Raw genomic sequence first — 20,425 nt, forward strand, 5'->3', positions numbered from 1 at the left:
CGCAGCAGGTGTTCTCAGTCAGGGTTTGCACATGCGCAGAAATGCGCATACGCAAACCTGACCATCGGGGCACTACGAGTGATCCAGAATCGGCACCTTAGTCCCATCAAGGGGCTCCAAAATCTTTTTTTCACTAACAAAAGAATTCAGCTGAGGCCCTCCCTGGTTATTACATAAGTTGCATGCTTTCATTCTCAGGCATTTTTTTTTTTTAGTTTGTCCAAAACTTCTGCAATGTTGTTTTGTTATCCCCATTTTATGAACCATGTGTAGTTTACAGTTCAAGGTTTTGGTTAACAACTCCCTCCTACTCTGCTCTACTGCACACTGGGAACAGAGCACAGGACTGGGGTTGCCTAGGGAAGTGTGTTTTGGCTAAGAGCCTCTAAATAACACACCCTTCTAATGCAGTTACGAGAGACCTTGATTTACAATTTTAGAAAAGGTCAGAGTGTATATGTGGTAAAGAAGGTGTTCTAAGGCCACACCACACACACACCACACACACACCACACACACACACCACACACACACACACACACCACACACACACACCACACACACACCACACACACACACCACACACACACACACCACACACACACACCACACACACCCCACACACACACCCCACACACACACCCCACACACACACCACACACACACCACACCACACACACATGACCTGTTGATTCAAGCAGTTTCGTAGTTTGAAGCCGTAGTTCACAAACTCACAAGGATTCCCAAGAGTTCATGTTTTCCATGTCAACCAGCAGGTGCACAGGTGTACTCATTACCCACTGACACTTTTTACAATATCTACAGGTGAAGCTAATTCTTTTACTTGTGATTGTATGAGGAGACCAGTAAACCGTGCACTGTTGTGGGTCCTCCAGAACAGTGTTTGGCAACCACTGCTCTAAAGTTACCCACAAATTCATTTTTTGCACATTTCTCCCAGTGTGGCAAAAAGCAATCAAAATAACATTTGATGGGACATGTCTGTAAGTGAAGAAAATCTTGCCTATCAATGACTGTATCAGCCGGGGTCATAGGGCATGATTCAGACCTGATCACCCATTTGTCACCCAGACAGTTCACTCACCATCAAATGATTTTTCCAGTCTGTGTAAATGTGAGTCACACTATTCCACAACCCTGCAACAGATACAAGCTAATCAAGGCCAACGCTGATGTCACACACCCTCCCATAAAACACCTGGCATGCCTGCATTTTTTCTGGCACTACCTGAAAATGGACGGTTACCACCCTCAAACTCCTACTTCCGGTCTGTCAATTTGCAAGGGGATTGCAATTAGATATTTTCGCTATTTATGTTGCTATTTTGTGCTCCCTCATGCATGCTATAATCTGTTTGCACGCACAGTTATGTGATAATTGGACAAATTGCTATTTTGTATAACAGCAATGAACTCTGAATCAGGCCCATAGTCTGCAATGCTCATTCGGCCTCACCAGTGAAGGACTATTGTGTAATAAAACGGTTTCTACAAGTCACTTGTCTTAAGAGGCAAAATAGTGCTAGAATGTTTCTCTCTTGCATACTTTTTTTTTTTTTTTTTTTGTAAAACCCTTGAATATGAGTGTTCTTTTTCCACCACATACCATGTCGCAACATGGGCTCTGAAAAGAGCCAATCCTCGCAAAGGTTAAAGGGTAAAGATTGTGTTGGCTAACAGGACCAACTTCCCAATGCTGGCCATACATTTGGACTACTAGCATCAGATTCATTTCATAATTACCCCTGCTGCCCCCTGGCAGTTTCGGACCCACAATTTCATGCATTTTGATACCTGATGTCCTAACGATGTACTTTCAATTTGCACACACTCAACAGATCATCTGTGCAGCATGTAAAATCATAGGATCCATCTAACTCCCCGTGGCCATACGCATCCGATCATAATCCTACAAAAACACACACAATGCTTCGCATGAGCCGTACAAATCGTGCATTCGACCCTGAAATGACTCTTATGTATGGCGAGCATTAAAGCTAAGATTTTCTGTATGTATGTTTTTTAACTTTTTATGCTGGGCAACGATTCAAATTGCAATTAATCGCATGATTTTTCCATAAATGCCACTTACTTACACATTCTAGTTGCCAGGGGTTCCATGCTTGTTTCCAAGGGGGATTACATGCTCGTTGCCCGGGGGAGTTAAATGTTTTTATTGTGGTGGGATTGACGCAGACGAGTCTCTGATAGCATTAGAGACCCCGCAACCCTCCAAAGATGGCCAAATGAGACAGTTGCTAGAGGTGCAGGAGTACTTCTAGCATGTCTTCTCTGTAGTGTGGCCATTTTTGGAGGAGCGCAAGGTCTGTAATGTTCTCAGAGACTCTGTGCTTCCGATGCCCCTCTTCCCCCACCGCCTTGTTAAAAAAAAAAATATATATATATTTATTAATTGGCGTTATAGTGCTACGGCATTAATGTGATAACACGTGCCAAGCACTTTTATAATAAACTACTTTTTTTTTTTTTCTCTCATACAATTAATCACTGTGGGTGACATTCTATGCTCTGCGATTTTCTGTTTTTGGCGTTATTTAGACCACAAAATGGCGATATCGCATTTTTCAGTGAAATCGCCAATTTAACGTGATGCGTTAAGGGACAGAAATCGCATATTTTGTGCGTAAAGGTATGCGGAACAAAAGTGCGAGATTAATTCGCACTTTTATCGCATCCAGATGTTTTCCAATGCAAAACTATACAAACCGCTTATTTAATGCTATGCGCATTTGCAAATCGCACTTTTGCGGTGTCTATTTATCGCACTTTTTTCAGACCTGGTTCTGTTTGGCGCATTTGCACACACCTCATTTTGGTCAAGTGCGCACATTATTAATTTCAACACAGGTGCCTTCATTATCAATCCCAAACCCCCCTACCTTAACCCCAACATTAGTAAGGACACCTGTGAGGGTTTAATTCATGTAGATTTGCATGACTATTTTAAACTTGCTTATCTGTGATGTGTCCCAATTGGAGGGCCAACGCAGGAGGGAGGAAGGTGGGCAAAAGATGCTGGTTGCCCCCCCCACTACTGGGTACCCCACGTATGTATGGTGCTTACCTGTACCTGGACTACCTGTCGGACCAACAGGTTGTGGGGATGGTTACGCTGAACCCCATTACCCTGTCGGAGTTATATGAGCAGGTGAGAGATGCTTGGGCCCATTTTGTGGGTGCCAACTATGTAGTGTCTGGCCAGCACTAATTAATGTGTGCCCTCTACTATTTGTCCACAGCCTCCACTCAGTCTGTGACCTCATGGGCCTTGGTGCTATCACAGGCCACTTTGTCTAAGAATTTTACTGTACTGTTACTTGCTATAAAGAAGTTGTTGCAGACATACATCAGCAGGCGTAGCTTTTCTGGTAAGCACATGTGGCCTGTACTCCAAAATGTACCAGTGTTGGAAGTGTACTCATTACCAAATTGACCAGTACCATCGCTTTCCACCCATATTTAACCTAACACCAGTCCACAACAGATGCACATGGTGGTGCTGACCTATCCCTTGCTGATATCTACCTTCTAAGTACTCTTGGTACATGTAAGAATTAAGTTTGCTGTGAAACATGGCTCACTGGTGTTGTTGAACTACATGTTCCAGCATGCCCAGACACACTACAACCATTACAGTCCAAACCATGAGTGTCAGAGCCTGCTGGAAAATGTACATCCACAACCTTTGCCAGCCAAGGAGTTATACCACACTACTTTACTGCAATCCCATAGTCATATACCATTACAATATGTTATAAATCACACATTAATTTATATAGAGAAAAAGACACAAACACAATGGAATGCGGTTTGCAAATTTTACTTGTTTTGCTGTAAACCATTCTGCAATGTAACATGTGCAAAATACAAACTGTGGGGCCATGTAGACAGATATTTGGGCTTTTTGAATGTAGAAACACTGATGTAGCAGCTACCTTCGGCCAGCATCAGGCAGCCCTACACCACTTTTAGAGGCGGACCTAAGCCCACCACGGGTCCTCACACTACGACGGGGTGGGGAAGTGGGGGAGACACTTATTGGGGTGCTGGAGACACTGCTGAGGGTTGAGGTAGTGCCACCTCCCACATTGCCTTCCTGCTGCTGCTGTATTTGTGCCTGCATAGCTAGGAGGGCATTGGTCTGCGCTGTGCATGTGTGGGCTAGGGCTGTAAGAGTTTGGGCCAGGCTCCCAATATGGCTATTCTGCTCACGTATTGCAGCAGTTAGTTCTGCAAAACGGCTGTCAAGACTGTTGGCAATGCGCACTTGAGTGCCTACAGCTACCCTTACACTACGTGCCATTTTGCGCAACTGCAGGAAGGTGTCACGCATGTACCCCTGTATATTTCCGATTTGGAGGCTTTGGGAGGCCATGAATTCAAGCTGCTTGTCCTTGAAATTCACCAAGGAGTTAGCTACTTGGGAAGCAGTAGCTGGTGTATGGGGTTGCTGGGTGGTTGGGGGTGGGTTGGGAGGCACCCCACTTGGGGGAAGATCACTTTGGGACGAGCCCGGCATTTCTTCCTCTGCCGCAAAGGTGTCGACCGGATCAAGAATGATGTCCATTTCGTCTAGCACCAGTCTTGAAGAATCTGTTTGGTTTGACCCTAGTTGTATAGCACCTGTGGATACAGATGAAGAGGTAAGTATTGATGCATATATAGGCCTCACTGTCCTCTATACTGTTTAGACGGCCATACCTAGGGGTGTTATGCACTTACACATGTACCCCGATACTGCATGCAACAATGACATTATTAATATGTCACATGCCTAGCTCAGATTACACTCATTTCCGTTGCAATGTAGCAGCAGGAGCAGAATGTAGTGTGAGATATTGTTGATGTGACATGGGTGTGTGTACTGTATGTGTAATGGTGTGTTGTTTAGTCATTTACCTGCTTCCGCAAATTCTGCAGCAACGGGCCTTCTTCTCTTAGATGCTGCAGCACTTCGGGATGGACAATCTGTACAAGGAAAGATGGCCAGGCATTATGGACCTTGCAATGGATATGCATTTTCAGAAAACATGCAGTGAATTCACAATAATGGACAATACCCCATAGAAAAGGGCAGCATTATATCTGGACCACCCTTTGTTTAGTTTTCAGTCAAATCTTTCATTTCAGACTTAGTAGTAAACTAGTGTACACATGACAACTATAGGATATTCGGTGGTATGTAGGCATGCCAGCTAAACCTCCAGTACACCACAGGGTTTTTGTACAGATAGATGGTAGTCTGCTGCAAAGAATGGTACACTCATAATCAATCAGATTAGTTGTGGAACTACAAGGCCCAGCATTATCAGCAATTTCAAAGCAGGAGCAGCCTTTTTCTTCTGCATGACCTTGCTGGGCTATGTAGTTCCACAGCAGCACTTTACAAAGCATTACAATACAAGTGCACATTACACATATAATACATTGGCATGTATGTTAGTTTGCATGGGGTCACACTTACCAGCTCGCGGTGGCGTTTGTGGCCTATCGGAATCCGCCACATGCAGGCCAGGCAGGACCTCGGGGGATGATGCGCTTCAGCTTCACCTCATACGCATTGTAGCTGACAGTGGTGGGGCTTCCTCCTCCAGTCCTGGTGGCCTCCTCCATCTCCAGGGCCATTTTATGCTTCAACTGGCGTTTGATATCGTTGAAGCGCTTCTTCACATTGCGCACCAGGCGCTTGTGATTACTCACTGCGTTCACCGCATGGGTGATGTCCTTCCATATAGCGCGCTTGCGCTGGGCAGTGGTCTTGTAGTTGGTTTTGCCAAGCAGCCTCTCGTACACTGGCATGATAGCCCTCACAAGTGCCACATTTTCCTCATAGGAAAACCTGACCATGCGGCCACTTTTGGTGTGACCAGCTACCACCTCCTCCTCCTCATTTTCTGCACCAGCCATGTCACCCTCCTCCTCCTCCATGGCAGTGTCTTCCTCCTCCTCACCAGCATCTTCCTCCACCTCTGACATGTGGCCCTCCTGCAGCTGGTGTGGGGTATGGTCTAGGGCTTGGCTGTAGGATGGGGATGCCAGCGGATCCTCCACCTCCTCCTGCTGGGGCTGGACGGCCAGGGTCTGAGCTGAGGCTGGCCTTGCTGTGGCCATGCTGCCTGCCACACTGCTGCCTCTCCCACTTGTCTGGCTGCTGCCAGTGCTCCCTCTGCCAGTGCTCCCTCTGCCAGTGCTCCCTCTGCCAGTGCTCCCTCTGCCAGTGCTCCCTCTGCCACTGGTTCCTCTGCCACTCCTCACGCTGCCACCAACACCTCTTCCTGCACAAACGCCTCCACTGCTCCTCTCCATGCTCCTTACTTCCTATCAAAGAGTGAAATGGCGCCAATGGCCCTTTATATAGGGGGTGTGATGCATAATGGAGGGGACATAGGTGGGCCAATAGGTTTGGGGGTTCTTAGTCATGCGGAGACAGGTTTGTAAATCGCACTCCGGTTGGTCCAAAACTCGCACATGACCAGCGGAAGAAATGGCGCGTTTTTCTGGCTAAAAATCGCACTTTTTTAGGACTAAAATTCGCAATTTTTTGTGAGTAAAAATCGCCGCAAATCGCAACTCTTCGCACTTTTCAGCCTCAAATGCGCATCACATTAATCGAATTTGGACTGAAAAATGCGAGTTAGAAAAATGCGATTTGCGGCGATATAGTGTGCGAATTAAACATGCGCATTTAGCGCAGAGCATAGAATGTCACCCTGTGTATTTGTATCTTCCCTTTTCACCATAGGATGGCTCTGTCATCTTATATGCCTGGAATAACTATGCAAACTGGATATTAAATTAAGTTCTCCATTATACGCGTCTGGCAGATGATTTGCTACCAATCAGCCATACAATGCCTGACATGTCAAATCCCCAGGTCCCTTCCTTAGAAGTTCGCCTCTGTATGTTCCCTGAAGATTGCATAAGCCCCCAGAGATTGCAGCATACTGCTTTTATACCTCCTGCTTTCGGCTTTCTTTGCCATAGCGTATACGGCTGCTCGTATTGTGGACAAATGTGGGGATTCTGTATAGAGTAGATAAAGGTAGCATACTTCTGAAGTTCTGTGCTTCTGTAGGCATCCTACAGTAATAGGTAAGATCAGTTTTCCTTTTTTAAACTGCCAAATATATTATAGCCACATATAAAATCTGGGTGTAGTACAATGATGTTTATCTTTCTAATGTAGCAGTCCTCTGTGTGATAGCTAAAAACCTCGGATAATCCTCTATTGTTTACATTGCTTGTTGCATTGAAATTAACATTTTCATATTTGTAACTTTTCTTTATATAAGGGAATTCTTTTTCATTTGTTTAAAAAATCAGATATACATTAGCAATGTATCCCATCCTCTGTGCAGTACAGGTGCATTTTACCATTACACATTTGCACAGCCCCCCTCAATGCTAAATCTTTTGCAACCTATTTCTTTTTTGTTTGAATGATAACCATTTAATGTATAAATATATTATACTTGGCCTGAACTTCAATTCACATAACTCATTAATAAATACCATTGATTTATATTTGAACTACAGCTATACCTCTTTCATTTTAATATATTTCACAATTGTGAAAAGTGTATGCTTAAATAAGGAAAAATATGTATATATATTTATTTTTATTTATTTTTTTCCCCCTCATTAGGTTATGATTCATTGGGGGGATAATCTCATCACTTACATGTCTTAGAACCTGTCAGTGAATAGTTTATCATGTCATTTCTGTATATGGAAATTTGTGTTGTCCTTTAAGTAAATCTTGTTCTTAATCTTTGAAATCCTTGTGCTCTTGTCTCTCACCTTTATTTCCTGGGATACGGCAATTTTCCTTTAGCAATTAGGGCCTTATTCTAGTTCGCTCTTTCTGACAAATTCCTTCTTAGATGTACAGAACCATGTGCACTGCAGGCGGGCAGATTTTACTTGTGAAGAGAGAGTTATATTTGGGTGGGGTCTTACTTCAAAGTGAGATCTATATTGCAGTGTAAAAATAAAGCAGCCAGTATTTACCCTGCACAGAAACAAAATATCTCACCCAAATCTAATTCTCTCTGCATATTTTACATCTGCCCCCCCCTGCAGTGCACATGGTTTTGTCCATCTAAGAAGGATTTTGTCAGAAAGAGTGAACTAGTATAAGGCCCCTGGTGATAAAGGGTTTGAGTGTCAATCAGTGGAGTGCATATTTCATGCTGCGCTGTGCTTTGTGTTCCTGATTAATGTTTAGTACGCCTCTTTATGTAATGCATATGGGAATTGCTGTGCACAGAACATCAGTATTATTTGATAACTCTGTGCCTGTGCAAGATTAAATTGTTGTTGAGTAATGCATTTACACCGTGGCACAAGGGACACTCACAGAATAGCAGCTCTGAAACCAGAAGTTTCTAGAACTGCAGAGCTGATTTACAAATGATAAATATATGTAACCTATTAGTATCGCACTATCAGTGTGTGATCCTGCTGAGACATGATGGGACTCTTTGGAAAAAGATATTGTGGTACTTGTTTCCTAGCATCTTATACAATCGCATGCAATATAGCGGCATGCGATGCGATTCGATTTTTAATTGTACAAGCACCCTGATGGGTGCTTACAATGTTAAATGCACCCCCATTGTCAACGCCACCCCACTATCAACGCCAACCCGAAGCCTAGCAGTACGCGTCCTCCGACCTTTTCATACCCCCACTATCCACGTCGGCGTGGAGTTGATTTTAGATAGTGTGGCGAGGCCGAAGCGTGGCGAGCGGACACGGATAACTTTACATTTATTTTGTGTCCCCTCGCGGGGCTCGCTACGCTCGCCATGCTTCGGGCTCGTATTACGCGTCCCCTCGCGGGGCTCGCCATGCTTCTGGCTGGGTGGCTCGCTTCTCCACCATACTATCTGCAATCAACTCCACGTTGACGTGGATAGTGGGGGTATGAAAAGGTCTGAAGACGTGTACCGCCGCCCCGCGCGGGCTCGTTGTGCTTGCCACGCTTCGGGGTGGCATTGACAATGGGGATGCATTTAACATTGTAAGCACCCATCAGGGTGCTTGTACAATTACAAATTGCATGCCATTTGCTGGCATGCAATGCTATGCGATATTTCATTGTACAAGCACTCCTGTTAATTTAACGGGAATATCTAATCGCTTGGCACACCATGGCGATGGGCGCCGTGCTAGGAAATGAGTACCGCTATTGTTCGGGTATTTCTCAACCGGGGTCAAGTTCAGGACTGACCAGGGTAGACTACAGTAACCTGGTTTACTTTGCCTGGGTAACTTGAGCCTAGCTTGACCCTATTCACACATACACACAGCCCAGGTTGCCTAGGTAATATCAGATATAAGTTCCTGTCCTTCTCGTGGTGTGATAGCACCTGAAACTGCTTGAAATGGTGTTGGTGGTCCTGAATTTGACCTAAGAGTTAGATTTATTATTATTGGTTACTAGTATTCCCTTCAATTTAATACAGCCTATATAATATATGGCTAATGCCGCTCTTTACCGCTATGGGGTGAATTAAAGTGTTTTGCTAGCCAACGGCCACTAGATGGCCACTGACATTATGTTGATGATGTTTTGTCATTTTGACAGCTGGTAACCAGTCCAGCATATATTGGGTGAAAGGTTTTCTTCATTTAATTACTATATCGTTTGTGACCACACCAGGCTGTGCATTATTTGACCATGGTCAGTGAGAATCTTCCTGCTGCTGCTAATCCGAGGGCCATCACAACCCCGCTGCATTCTTGCACCCTCCCCCAATGTCTGCTGTACTGCTGATTGGTTAGTACAGCAGGACCCCCACCCTGCAGCTACAGACATTATCATGTAAATTAGTCCCCTATCTCGGCCTCCTAGTGTAGGAAAAAGTTGCAATATTTCCAGTGTTCCAATGTCTGAAAAACTGATAATTTACACATGTCAAAAAATATAAATTATTTTTTAATAAATGTACTTTACCTTTTCTGAGCATTTTCTAAAAACTTTTTCTTTGCCTGTGTGATGAGTTTTAATGCAACTTTACCACATTAGGAAGTGCTTAAGTTAATTGTTTAAACTTAATATTTTGATAAGATGCCAACTGTTCCACGTTATAATGACTGTGCATCATGTTTTATTTTTATTTTTTTTATAAAAAAAAATTGCTTTCCATGATTACAATCAGCAGGATTCTACTTGTAGGTTCTTAATAATATATATTTTTTTATAAGTCTTACCATCTCTGTTTTTAAATGTTTATATTGTGTAGGATTAATATGATAGCCGCACAATTTTTTTATTTTTTTTTGCAACTAACATGATATTTGAAAAATCAATAAACTCTTGGACGGTACCAAGGGACTGGCGCATAGCTAATATAGTACCAATATGGAAGAAAGGCAGCAAAACTAACCCTGAAAATTATAGATTGGTCAGCATTGCATCCATTGTGGGGAAAATATTAGAAGGAATAATAAGAGAGAGAATAGTATCCACATTTTTTTTAGAACAGACCAAGGGGATAAGTAAGGCTCAGCATGGGTTTGTCAAAAATAGATCATGTCAGACTAATTTAATTAGCTTCTATGAGGAAGTCAGTAGGGGGAAATATGATGATGTAACACTGCTTGATTTAGGTAAAGCTTTTGACACGATTTATCATAAAAGGTTATTAATGACACTAGGTATATTAGGGTAAGAAGATAAAATTTGTAATTATGCAACCAGTTTTTACTCCAATCGGGGACAGAGAGTGGTGGTAAATGGCTTACATTCCAGCTGTGGTAAGCTCCAAAGTGGAGTCCCGCAAGGTTCAATATTGGACCACCTTGTTAAATATGTTCATTAATGATATAGGAAGTGACATAGTGAGTAAAATTGCATTATTCGCAGATGATACTAAATTGAGTAAGGCAATTAGCTCAGGTCTCAGGATGTAGATACAAAGTGACTTAATTAAACTGGAAAGGTGGAAAATGCAATTTACCATTGATAAATTTAAAGTAATTCATATGGGAACAAAAATGAACAAGCTACTTATAGGCTAAATGGAGCTATTATAGGGAATTCTGCTGTAGATAAGGAATTGTGGGTCATCCTAGATGTAAAATTGGGTAATAGTGCACACTGTTCAAGTTCAGCTGCAAAAGCAAACTGGACACTGGCATGCATTAAAAGGGGAATGGATTCAAGGGATGCCAATGTGATAGTGCCTCTTTACAAGGCATTAGTGAGACCACACTTGGAATACTGTGTTCAGTAAGGGGCACCGCACCTTAAAAAGGACATCATTGAATTGGAACAGGTACAGAGAAGGGCGACTTATCTAGTAAAAGGTCTTAAATCACTAGAATACAAAGATAGGTTAACCAGGCTTAAAATGTTTTCACTAAAGAAACAGAGGTTAAGAGGTAATATGATTAGTATGTTCAAATACAGGATTGGGAATCATATGGAACTGGGAGATGATTTGTTCACTAACAGGCCTATACTTAGGACACGCGGGCATGTACTGAGGCTCAAGGAAAATAAATTCCTTACTGATTTAAGAAGATGATTCTTCACCATTACAGCAGTAAAATTCTGGAACTCATTTCCGGTGGGGGTGGTTACAGCAACTTCTGTTAATGAATTTAAATCCAAACTGGATACATTTTTGTCCACTAATGGAATCCTATAGATATGACTTACTCAAGTCAGTAGTTACAAGTCAAATAGGTTGAACTTGATGGACTAACGTTTTTTTTTACAGCCTTAATGACTGTTACTCTAGGCGTAGCCAATTTTTATTTAGCAAGGAGGGAGTCCGACGTTCCATATGTGGATTTCGTTGAGGGTTAATTTCACTTAAGCAGTATCTGCTCGAAGTCATTGGGTGGTATTCAATGCTCTTTGATGAGCTGTGATGGCGAGCAGTGCCGATAGCTCACCATCACAGATCGCCGGCCAGTATTTCAACTGGCCCTCCTGCACTCGCCAGTGGGCTCGCTGCTTGCCGTTCAGGGGAATCCAAGAAGTCTCCTGGAATGTTGAATAGGGCGAGCAGCCAGTTGGGAGGTTTAACAGCGAGGGTGGCTTGTTTTTGGCGATCCTCGCCGAAAACATACCACCCTTGCCGCAGATACCCATTGGATACCTCCAATTGTTCGATATGCCAGGCTAATCATACCAGGCAAGTCACCACTAGACCACCAGAGGCTTTTTGATGACATTCTAATCATGTTGACATTTCATCCATTTTGGCATGCTGCATGAGTATTTCAACTTAACCCTTTGAGTGCCAGTGAATTTGTTAAAATAGGTGCAAAATTTGGCAAGCAAACATCTGTATTCAAAATAATGACCTGTGATGTTTACCTTCCATAGGTAACATAATCTTTTTTTATACAACTTTTTTTAATTTTAATTCATATAACAAATGTGAGCATGAAGCTGACATTTTTAGAGGATATTTTGCACATCTCAGATATTTGCACTGAAAGGGTTAAGAGTAATTGGGGCAGATGTATTAAGCCTTAACAAGAGATAAATGCAAGGGTGATAAAGAGATAAACATTCAGCCAATCAGCTCCTTACTGACTTTTTTCATACACAGCCTGTAACATGGCAGTTAGAGAGATAAACGTCCAGCCAATCACATCCTATCACCCTTGTATTTATCTCTTGTTAAGGCTTAATACATCTGCCCCATTATGACTTGCTGTACGCGTTATTGTGAGGTATTGGAAAAAGTAAGCTAGGTCTTTCTATGTGAAGTAGGGGTCATATTTACGTAAATGGTTTATAGGAGTGGAGATTATGCCCATAGCAACCAGTTAGATTCTAGCCATTATGGTCTAGATCAGGCATGTCCAAATTGTGGCCCTCCAGCTGTTTTGAAACTACACATACCAGCATTTCTTGCCATAGTTTTAGCATTCCCTATTAGCAAAACTGTGGCAAGGCATGATGGGACTTGTAGTTTCACAACAGCCATAGTTTGGACAAGCTTGGTCTAGAACCTTGATGGCTAACCTTGACACTTCAGATGTTGTTGAACTACACATCCCAGCATGTTCTGCTACAGTTTTGCTATCTGGCCATGCTCCAAACTGATGCGAGGCATGCTGGGATGTGTAGTTCAACAACAGCCGGAGTGTCAAGGTTAGCCATCACTGGTCTAGAAGCTGCTAGATAAATAAGTAAAATCTGATTACTTGCTGTGGGCAACATTTCCACTTCTATAAAGCCTCACTGTAGTGAACATGCCCCTGCGCTGTTGTTGTGTTATTGTCTGTGAGAATGCACATTTGCAAATTGCTCACTCATTAATTTATTGTCAGAAGATTTTTATATTATGCACCAAAACCTAAACCACTGAGACATTCTACTATTACACCTTGATTTAGAATTAGATTGCATATTTCATAAATGTTAAAGCTCCTTATTTCTAAAATGTCAGATCTTTGTTTACTAGCAGAATGTTGCATTGAAAGAAGTAGTAGTGGGATTTATTTGCCAGATTCAAACCGAACCCTATGAAGTACAACAGTTATTGGGGGGGGAAAACAATCTTCTTATGTGACTTGTTTCAGAAATACTGTATTTTATTTACAAGCTTTTATATAAATAGGTTCAGTTTAAGCTGTTCTGATATTTACTCCTTACCCTTGACAATGGTATATCTCAGGAGAACTGAAATATATCTCTGAAACTCTATGCAGGAGCTATAATTAGACTCAAGCAGACTAGGTGCTTGTAATTATATGTATTCTTCCTGAGCACTTGAAAGTTTACCTTGCGCTGCTTACATTGGCTCTTATATGCGGTTGCTCCATTGCTTCCCCTTAAATCCGCTTGATGTTTGGTTCTTTGCTAATTTTTGAGGTTTATACATACCGTAGTAGGGACTGCGGGATGCCCCTATTTGGATGTTATTTTTTTGTTTTGTTTTATAGCTGTGTGTGTTTGTGGTGTTGTGTATATGTATGTTACCAAACTTGCAACACCTTTCAGGCTTTTGTGAATTTTCAATTAATCCGATACTCTAATACCCCTTTCACACTGCAGCTCTTAACCGGTATATTGCCTATTTTTTTAGCCTTTTAAAGCGGTTAGAGCTGTAAAGCACCAGTCTGCATTTACCGGTTACAGATAACCGGTATTTGTGCTACACAGTTCAGAGACGGTTTTCATGCAGTGTGAACGTCTCTGAACCGGTATATAGAACTCAGGCAGTAGCTATGAGAGTGCAGTGCATGTTTAATGAGCCACTCATTACATATGCGCATATGTAATTAGCTGCTCAGTACATAAGCACTACACTGTCTTATAGCTACTGTCTGTCCTACTTTCACACTGCAAACCTGCTTGAGACCCAGTATTCATGTGCAGTGTGTAAGGGGTTTAAAACTAATATACCGTTTTTAAATACCGTTTCAAAATACTGGGTCTCAAACGTTTAGGCAATGTGAAAGCAGCAAAGACATAACTATATCTAAATATGGTTTATGTGAGATTTTTGCAATGCACAGGTACAAATTACTTCTAATTACCATAATTTAATCTGCCTAAAATGTAGTGTTTATTCTAGCACCCGCCAATCTTTGAAAACCCATGCAGTTCCTGTTCCCTACCTGGGCTGTCGCTGTCTGCTGTGATGTTTATAGCACAGGTTTGGTTTACATATCAGTGCTGATATACAGACCATACTGTGCTAGAAGCACTACAGCAGGCAGCGACACCCCAGGCAGGGAAGAGGAAGTGCATGGATTTTCAAAAATAGTGGGTGCTAGAATGAACACTAAAATGTGTTGAACAGCTGTGAGCAATGAAACTTGGAGCATCACATTTCTGACTGAGTTTTTTTTTTTGTAATCACATTTGTCAACAATATGAATGAACTGATTGTATATTAGCCCCCATGTAACCCTTTTGTCATTGTGACCTGCCAAGGAATACTTATGCAAAGTTAACTTGACCACTACACCATGTTACAGTTTACCATACACCGGGCCAGATTCTCTAAGCTTCAAAAGTGATAAAATAGAGTGATAAACAGCCAGCCAATCAGCTCCTGCCTGACATTTTTTAAACAGTCTGTGACATGGCAGGTAGGAGCTGATTGGCTTGCTGTTTATCACCCTCCATTTTATAACTTTTGAAGCTTAGAGAATCTGGCCCTGTGTATGGTACTCAAAAAGGAATATGGCGACTTGCTACTAAAGTGTCAATGGTTTTATGACCTGTTAATCTGCTCCCCAAATGTGTAAATCTCCACATTATGTAAAATATATTATCAACCTATGGAGAATGTATAGCCTATGGAGCAACAGTTGAATGTTGCTTTTGATCTTTCATCATATCAAAGGCTCAAGAAACTATTCTATGTAACTATTCTGATCCTTCTTGAGTTATTTCATTTGTTAATCATTTGGGCAGATATAGAGGGAGTATTAATTTCTTACTGATTTTTCACACTTTTTTGCTTTTTAGAGCAAATTTGATTTCACCCAATTCTATTAAAGTGCTGATTTTTCACCTAGGCAAAAATGTCACTGGCGAAAAACATGCGGACCATTCAATTAGCTGCCGATCCATGTGTTTTCGGGTGAAATTGCAGGCGTTTTTGACAGTTTTTTTTGTTTGTTTACATTAATCACCCATGCCTTTAGCCCCCTGAAAATCATGGGTGAAAACGTTACTAAAAAACAGCTAAAAACACAGCAGTTGAATACAATAGGGTTGAAATTCATGGGGCTCTGGTACCAACTAAAATCCAAGCTGATTTTACTAATTCATGTAAGATAAAAACATTTGACCTATTATTGAGCAATCTTATTGATAGGTGATATCAGCTTTTGAGTAACCAAAGGATACTAACAGTATGGCCTGATTATGGTCAAATAACTGAAACGTGTGGAATCACTTTGGACTTCCAGCAGTGTAACTCAAGTAGCTGTGATTGCATTGTATGGCAAATTTTAGGTCTGAGTTTATTAGAAATACATTGTTATGAATACCTGCCATATTCATTACCCCCCTCCTCCTCCTTTTGTAAAACTAAATATAGACTTTTTATGTTCTGGATGGTAATAAACTTTTAAGGGCTTTATTTATGGTGAACAGGATAAATAAACAATAAAGCAAATGATCCCTATGTCGAGTGTTTTGCGCTCCTTTGTTACTAATAAGTTTTCTCACAAAGGCCTCCAATATAAATGTCAAATGGTAATAGCCTTTACAGATTAGAATATTGAAACAGGAACAGCTGCATGCATTCGCATCTTCCATGCATCAAGCTGTTAATAGGGTGTGGTAATAGGATGCATGTTGAATGGTTCATCAAAAGAAAAAAGGTCTGTATTGCAAATATTTGTTTAACATACAGTGGACCAGATTCTTTTAAGCTTCAAAAGTGATAAAATGGAGAGTGATAAAAAGCCAGTCAATCAGCTCCTACCTGACATGTCACAGACTGTGTTTGAAAAATGTCAGGCAGGAGCTGATTGGCTGGCTGTTTATCACTCTATTTATCTCTTTTGAAGCTTAGAGTATAGTATAGTAGAGTGGCCCAGTATCCTTATTGTATTCATGTTCTGTGAAGGAATACTATATGGAAAAACAAAATAACCTGCTAATATTATGGCACCAAAGAGACTCCTATAAATTAACTTTACTTATTCTACAACCTCTACAGAATAAAATGCATGGAATTTTTTTATTTATACCAATAATTTTAATGTTTTTGCCAGGTTTCCCTCAGCCCCCAACAAGTGACAATACTTCAGTTCAGAATAGCTTTGATACGATAGAAGGCGGTGGATTCATGGGTAAGTGTCCATTTATCATTTTTGTGCCCACATATTTATTCTGTTTTCTTTGTATAAAGATTATCTGACAACTTGGGAGGTTGTATTGGAGACAAAAATTAGGGGCCGTTAGAAAAATTGGTACTTGGTTCCTAGCACAGCGCCCATCGCATACTATACTTTGTGGTATGCGATATTCATGTTAAAATAACAGTAGTGCTTGTACAATAAAATCTTGCATAGCATTGCATGCCAGCAAATGGCATGCGATTTTTAGATTTTTAATTGTACTGATGGGTGCTTACAATGTTAAATGCACAGAGCACGGGCACTTTACACCAGGAGCAGGGAGAAGCAGCTATCACCCGGGAGATTCTGCAGATCATATGCTCTACTTGAACTGTGTTTGTATACCGGTTCACACCCCCTCTGGTAATTTCACTAGAAAGCCATTCTAACCACTGTCATATTTGATGTGATGAATTTTTTTATTTGTATCGATGTTTTTAATAGATGTTTTTAGATGTTGTGATTAAATACTTCACTATATATCTTCTTCTCCATTTTTCATTCCGGAGACACATATACCTCTGGATTGATGTATGCTTGAATCAGCGCAAGCTAAGTGATACCTTTGAAATTTCTTTTTTGAATGTTAAATGCACCCCCATTCTCAACGCCACCTCCACTATCAACGCGAACCCGAGGGGCGGCGGTACGCGTCCTCCGACCTTTTCATACTCCCACTATCCACGTCGGCATGGAGTTGATTTTACATAGTGTGGCGAGCCTGAAGTATGGCGTGCGTAGCGTGCCCCGCGAGGTGACGTGGAATAGGAGCCCGAAGCGTGGCAAGCCCCTCGAGGGGACGCGGAATACATGTAAAGTAATCCGTGTCCCGTCGCGGGGCTCGCTGCGCTCACCACACAATCTAAAATCAACTCCACGCCGACGTGGATAGTGGGGGTATGAAAAGGTTGGAAGACGCGTACCGCTGCGCTCGCCACGCTTCGGGTTGGCGTTGATAGTGGGAGTGGCGTTGCCAATGGGTGTGCATTTAACATTGAAAGCACCCATCAGGGTGCTTGTACAATAAAAAAAAATCGCATCGCATGCCACTATATGGCATTCGATGTGATTGTAGAAGATGTACTACGATCAAAATCGGGGGCGCCGTGCTAGGGAACAAGTACCGAAAAATTGTTTATAAAAATAAGAAGGTTTGTTTATGAAACCGGCCAAAATGATACAGTATGTTATAAAATAGAAAGGACATCATGATATTGTCTATTACAAAGTACCTCCCCCACTCCTCTCTTACGTACCTTTATCTCCTTTTACACTCAGCTAATGCACGCCACATACCCTCCCAAATGTTTACTTCCACATTTGCCTCCAAGATCTTCAGATACTGCTCTATATCTCTGTAATTCTCTACCTCTCCCTATAAACAGGCTCTCAAGATCCACTTATTTACTAAACCCAGCTAACACTCATCCTAAGCCACTGTTACATGCTCACCCCACCACTTGTGTCACTCATGTCTGTCTGGTGGATGATAGACCGACAGTTGGGATTCTGACGGTCATTTCTCTGACATCGGAATCCTGACTTACATGGGCAGTTTGCCCTTGTGGGGGTCCACGACCCCCATAGAGGGAGAATAGATCATCTGGCAAGCCTACAAGGGGCATATGAATGCACTCGTTCCACTGTCTGGCTCCTGACAGTCGGGATTCCGATGTCTGAGAAATGACTGTCAGAATCCCAACTGTTTGCCTTTGCCATTCGTGAGCAGGGCGCTCCTTCCTCATGTGCACTTCCTTCTTTTACTTAAACCATCTCCATACTTTCTTTAAAGGCAAATTTCTTATGCTTTTGTAGTTCTACTTCCTTTTAATTAATCACATTGTGCTAAAAATGGAGTGACATTCAAATGCGTTTATCAGTTTAATAATGCTGGTAGCAAATCCAGTCACTCAGGCTGTTGCGAGGAGAGCTTGGATAGGCTGTAAAGGTGCCCATACATGCACCGATCCCGGCGTGCGTTCTGGGCTAAAATAGCATTGCATGCCTTGTGCATGCGATGCAATGTGATGAAAAGCAAGTACAAAAAGTATGTGCAGCACATACTTTTTGTACTGTCCGATGAGGTGCCGTGGGAGCGCGCACCTCAAAGCACAGATCGCACCCCCTGGATTGGTGCGTGTATGGGCACCTTTTAAAAGGGATTCCTTCAGTGAGAGATTAGGTTGGGAGTGGGGGCAGCTGTTGGGATGCTATGCTGTATGTATCTGGCAAATTGGATAATATGGCCTAGTGCTTGAACCAAGGGTGCCAGATGAAATTACATAAGCCAACTGAAACCATTTGTGTTGTAAGTAGAGTATATTCATTAACGATTTAGGGATGTGGTAATTTTTTTTTAATCTTCTGTGCATTCATTTTCACAAACCCAATTGGCATGTGCGCCAACAAACTTTACTCTTTTTTCTTTTAAAGCGTTTTAAAATTTACACTACAATTCCATTTATTGGGACACTGCACTGGTTGAAGGTGTGCTTTTATCTGTATGTTGATATGTGAGTTGATACTTAATTGTAACATATTAAAGTGTTACCTTTGAATATAACATTCTATTTTTGCCATAGGGATGGTCCATCCTGCTCCGCCTCCACCACCCCCTCAGAATCCTAAAATACCCCGGAATGTTGGAAGTGCATACCCAACTTTACCTCCCGGTTATCAGAATGTTTTTCCAGCGGGTGGCCCAGGTTTAACACCAACAACCCAGCCATATCCCAACAGACCGCAACCCATGTCCCAGGTAGAACATTTGCTCTGTGGTTATTTTTCCAGCCTGGTTGCAGTTACTATTCTTTTGTAATACATGTAAAATAAGCCATTGATTTTTGCCAGGGTAAATGATGCACTGTTCATTATGGATGCATGCCATGGTTTTGAAAAGCATTTATTTCAAGGTGTATGTGTTTTGAAAATCAAAGTACAAAATTCCTTTGGGGCTAAATGGATGCAATTTCAATGAAATATGATCTTCATTTGTTACAGCTGCTGCTTTGGATTACTACATTAATCGTTAAAGTAAAAAAGAAATATGAATATTGATAGAGTACTTGCTGAATAACGTGGAAAAATTAGTTTAGTAAATATAGGGAATACACATAAAAACAGAAAATTTAAGATTCCAATTTAGTTGTGTGAAGGTGTTTTAACAACAAGAGTAACATCCACTGGTTATGCTCCTTACATTGCAATCGCAGGTAAAGGACATTCGATGTGACCCTTTTCATGAGATCCGTGGTAATAATTTGTCAGAATCCCATCAAAAGTGTCCATATCGCACTAGTGGATGGGGTCCTTAACGATTTCTTGATGTAAAAGAGTAGAAGAACTGTATGATATCTGTCCTGTTTAAGACCGAAGGAGAGAGCTATATAAAGTCTTGCTCTCCATTTTCCCATTGGGCAGCGCTCCTTTCACAAGTTCCACAGGGGTAGATGTATGAAGCAGTGATAAGGGAGGAGTAGTGATAAAGTGCCTGGCACTTTATCAACGGCCAATCGGCTCCTAAGGGCTATTTCACACGCTCCGG

The 20,425-nt window shown here is 41.8% G+C and overlaps 1 protein-coding gene across 1 annotated transcript in view; it reads left to right on the plus strand.

Moving 5' to 3' along the window:
* SEC24A (SEC24 homolog A, COPII component) overlaps positions 1-20,425 on the plus strand; it is a 90,237-nt gene that overhangs the window by 25,681 nt on the left and 44,131 nt on the right. The window contains exons 4-5 of the mRNA XM_083181802.1: positions 16,756-16,833; positions 19,464-19,639. Coding sequence (XP_083037928.1) covers positions 16,756-16,833; positions 19,464-19,639 — 254 coding nt within the window. The remainder of the gene's footprint in view (positions 1-16,755; positions 16,834-19,463; positions 19,640-20,425) is intronic.

Source organism: Crinia signifera, chromosome 4 (genome assembly GCF_055691185.1).
Source record: "Crinia signifera chromosome 4, ASM5569118v1, whole genome shotgun sequence".
NCBI classification, from domain to species: domain Eukaryota; kingdom Metazoa; phylum Chordata; class Amphibia; order Anura; family Myobatrachidae; genus Crinia; species Crinia signifera.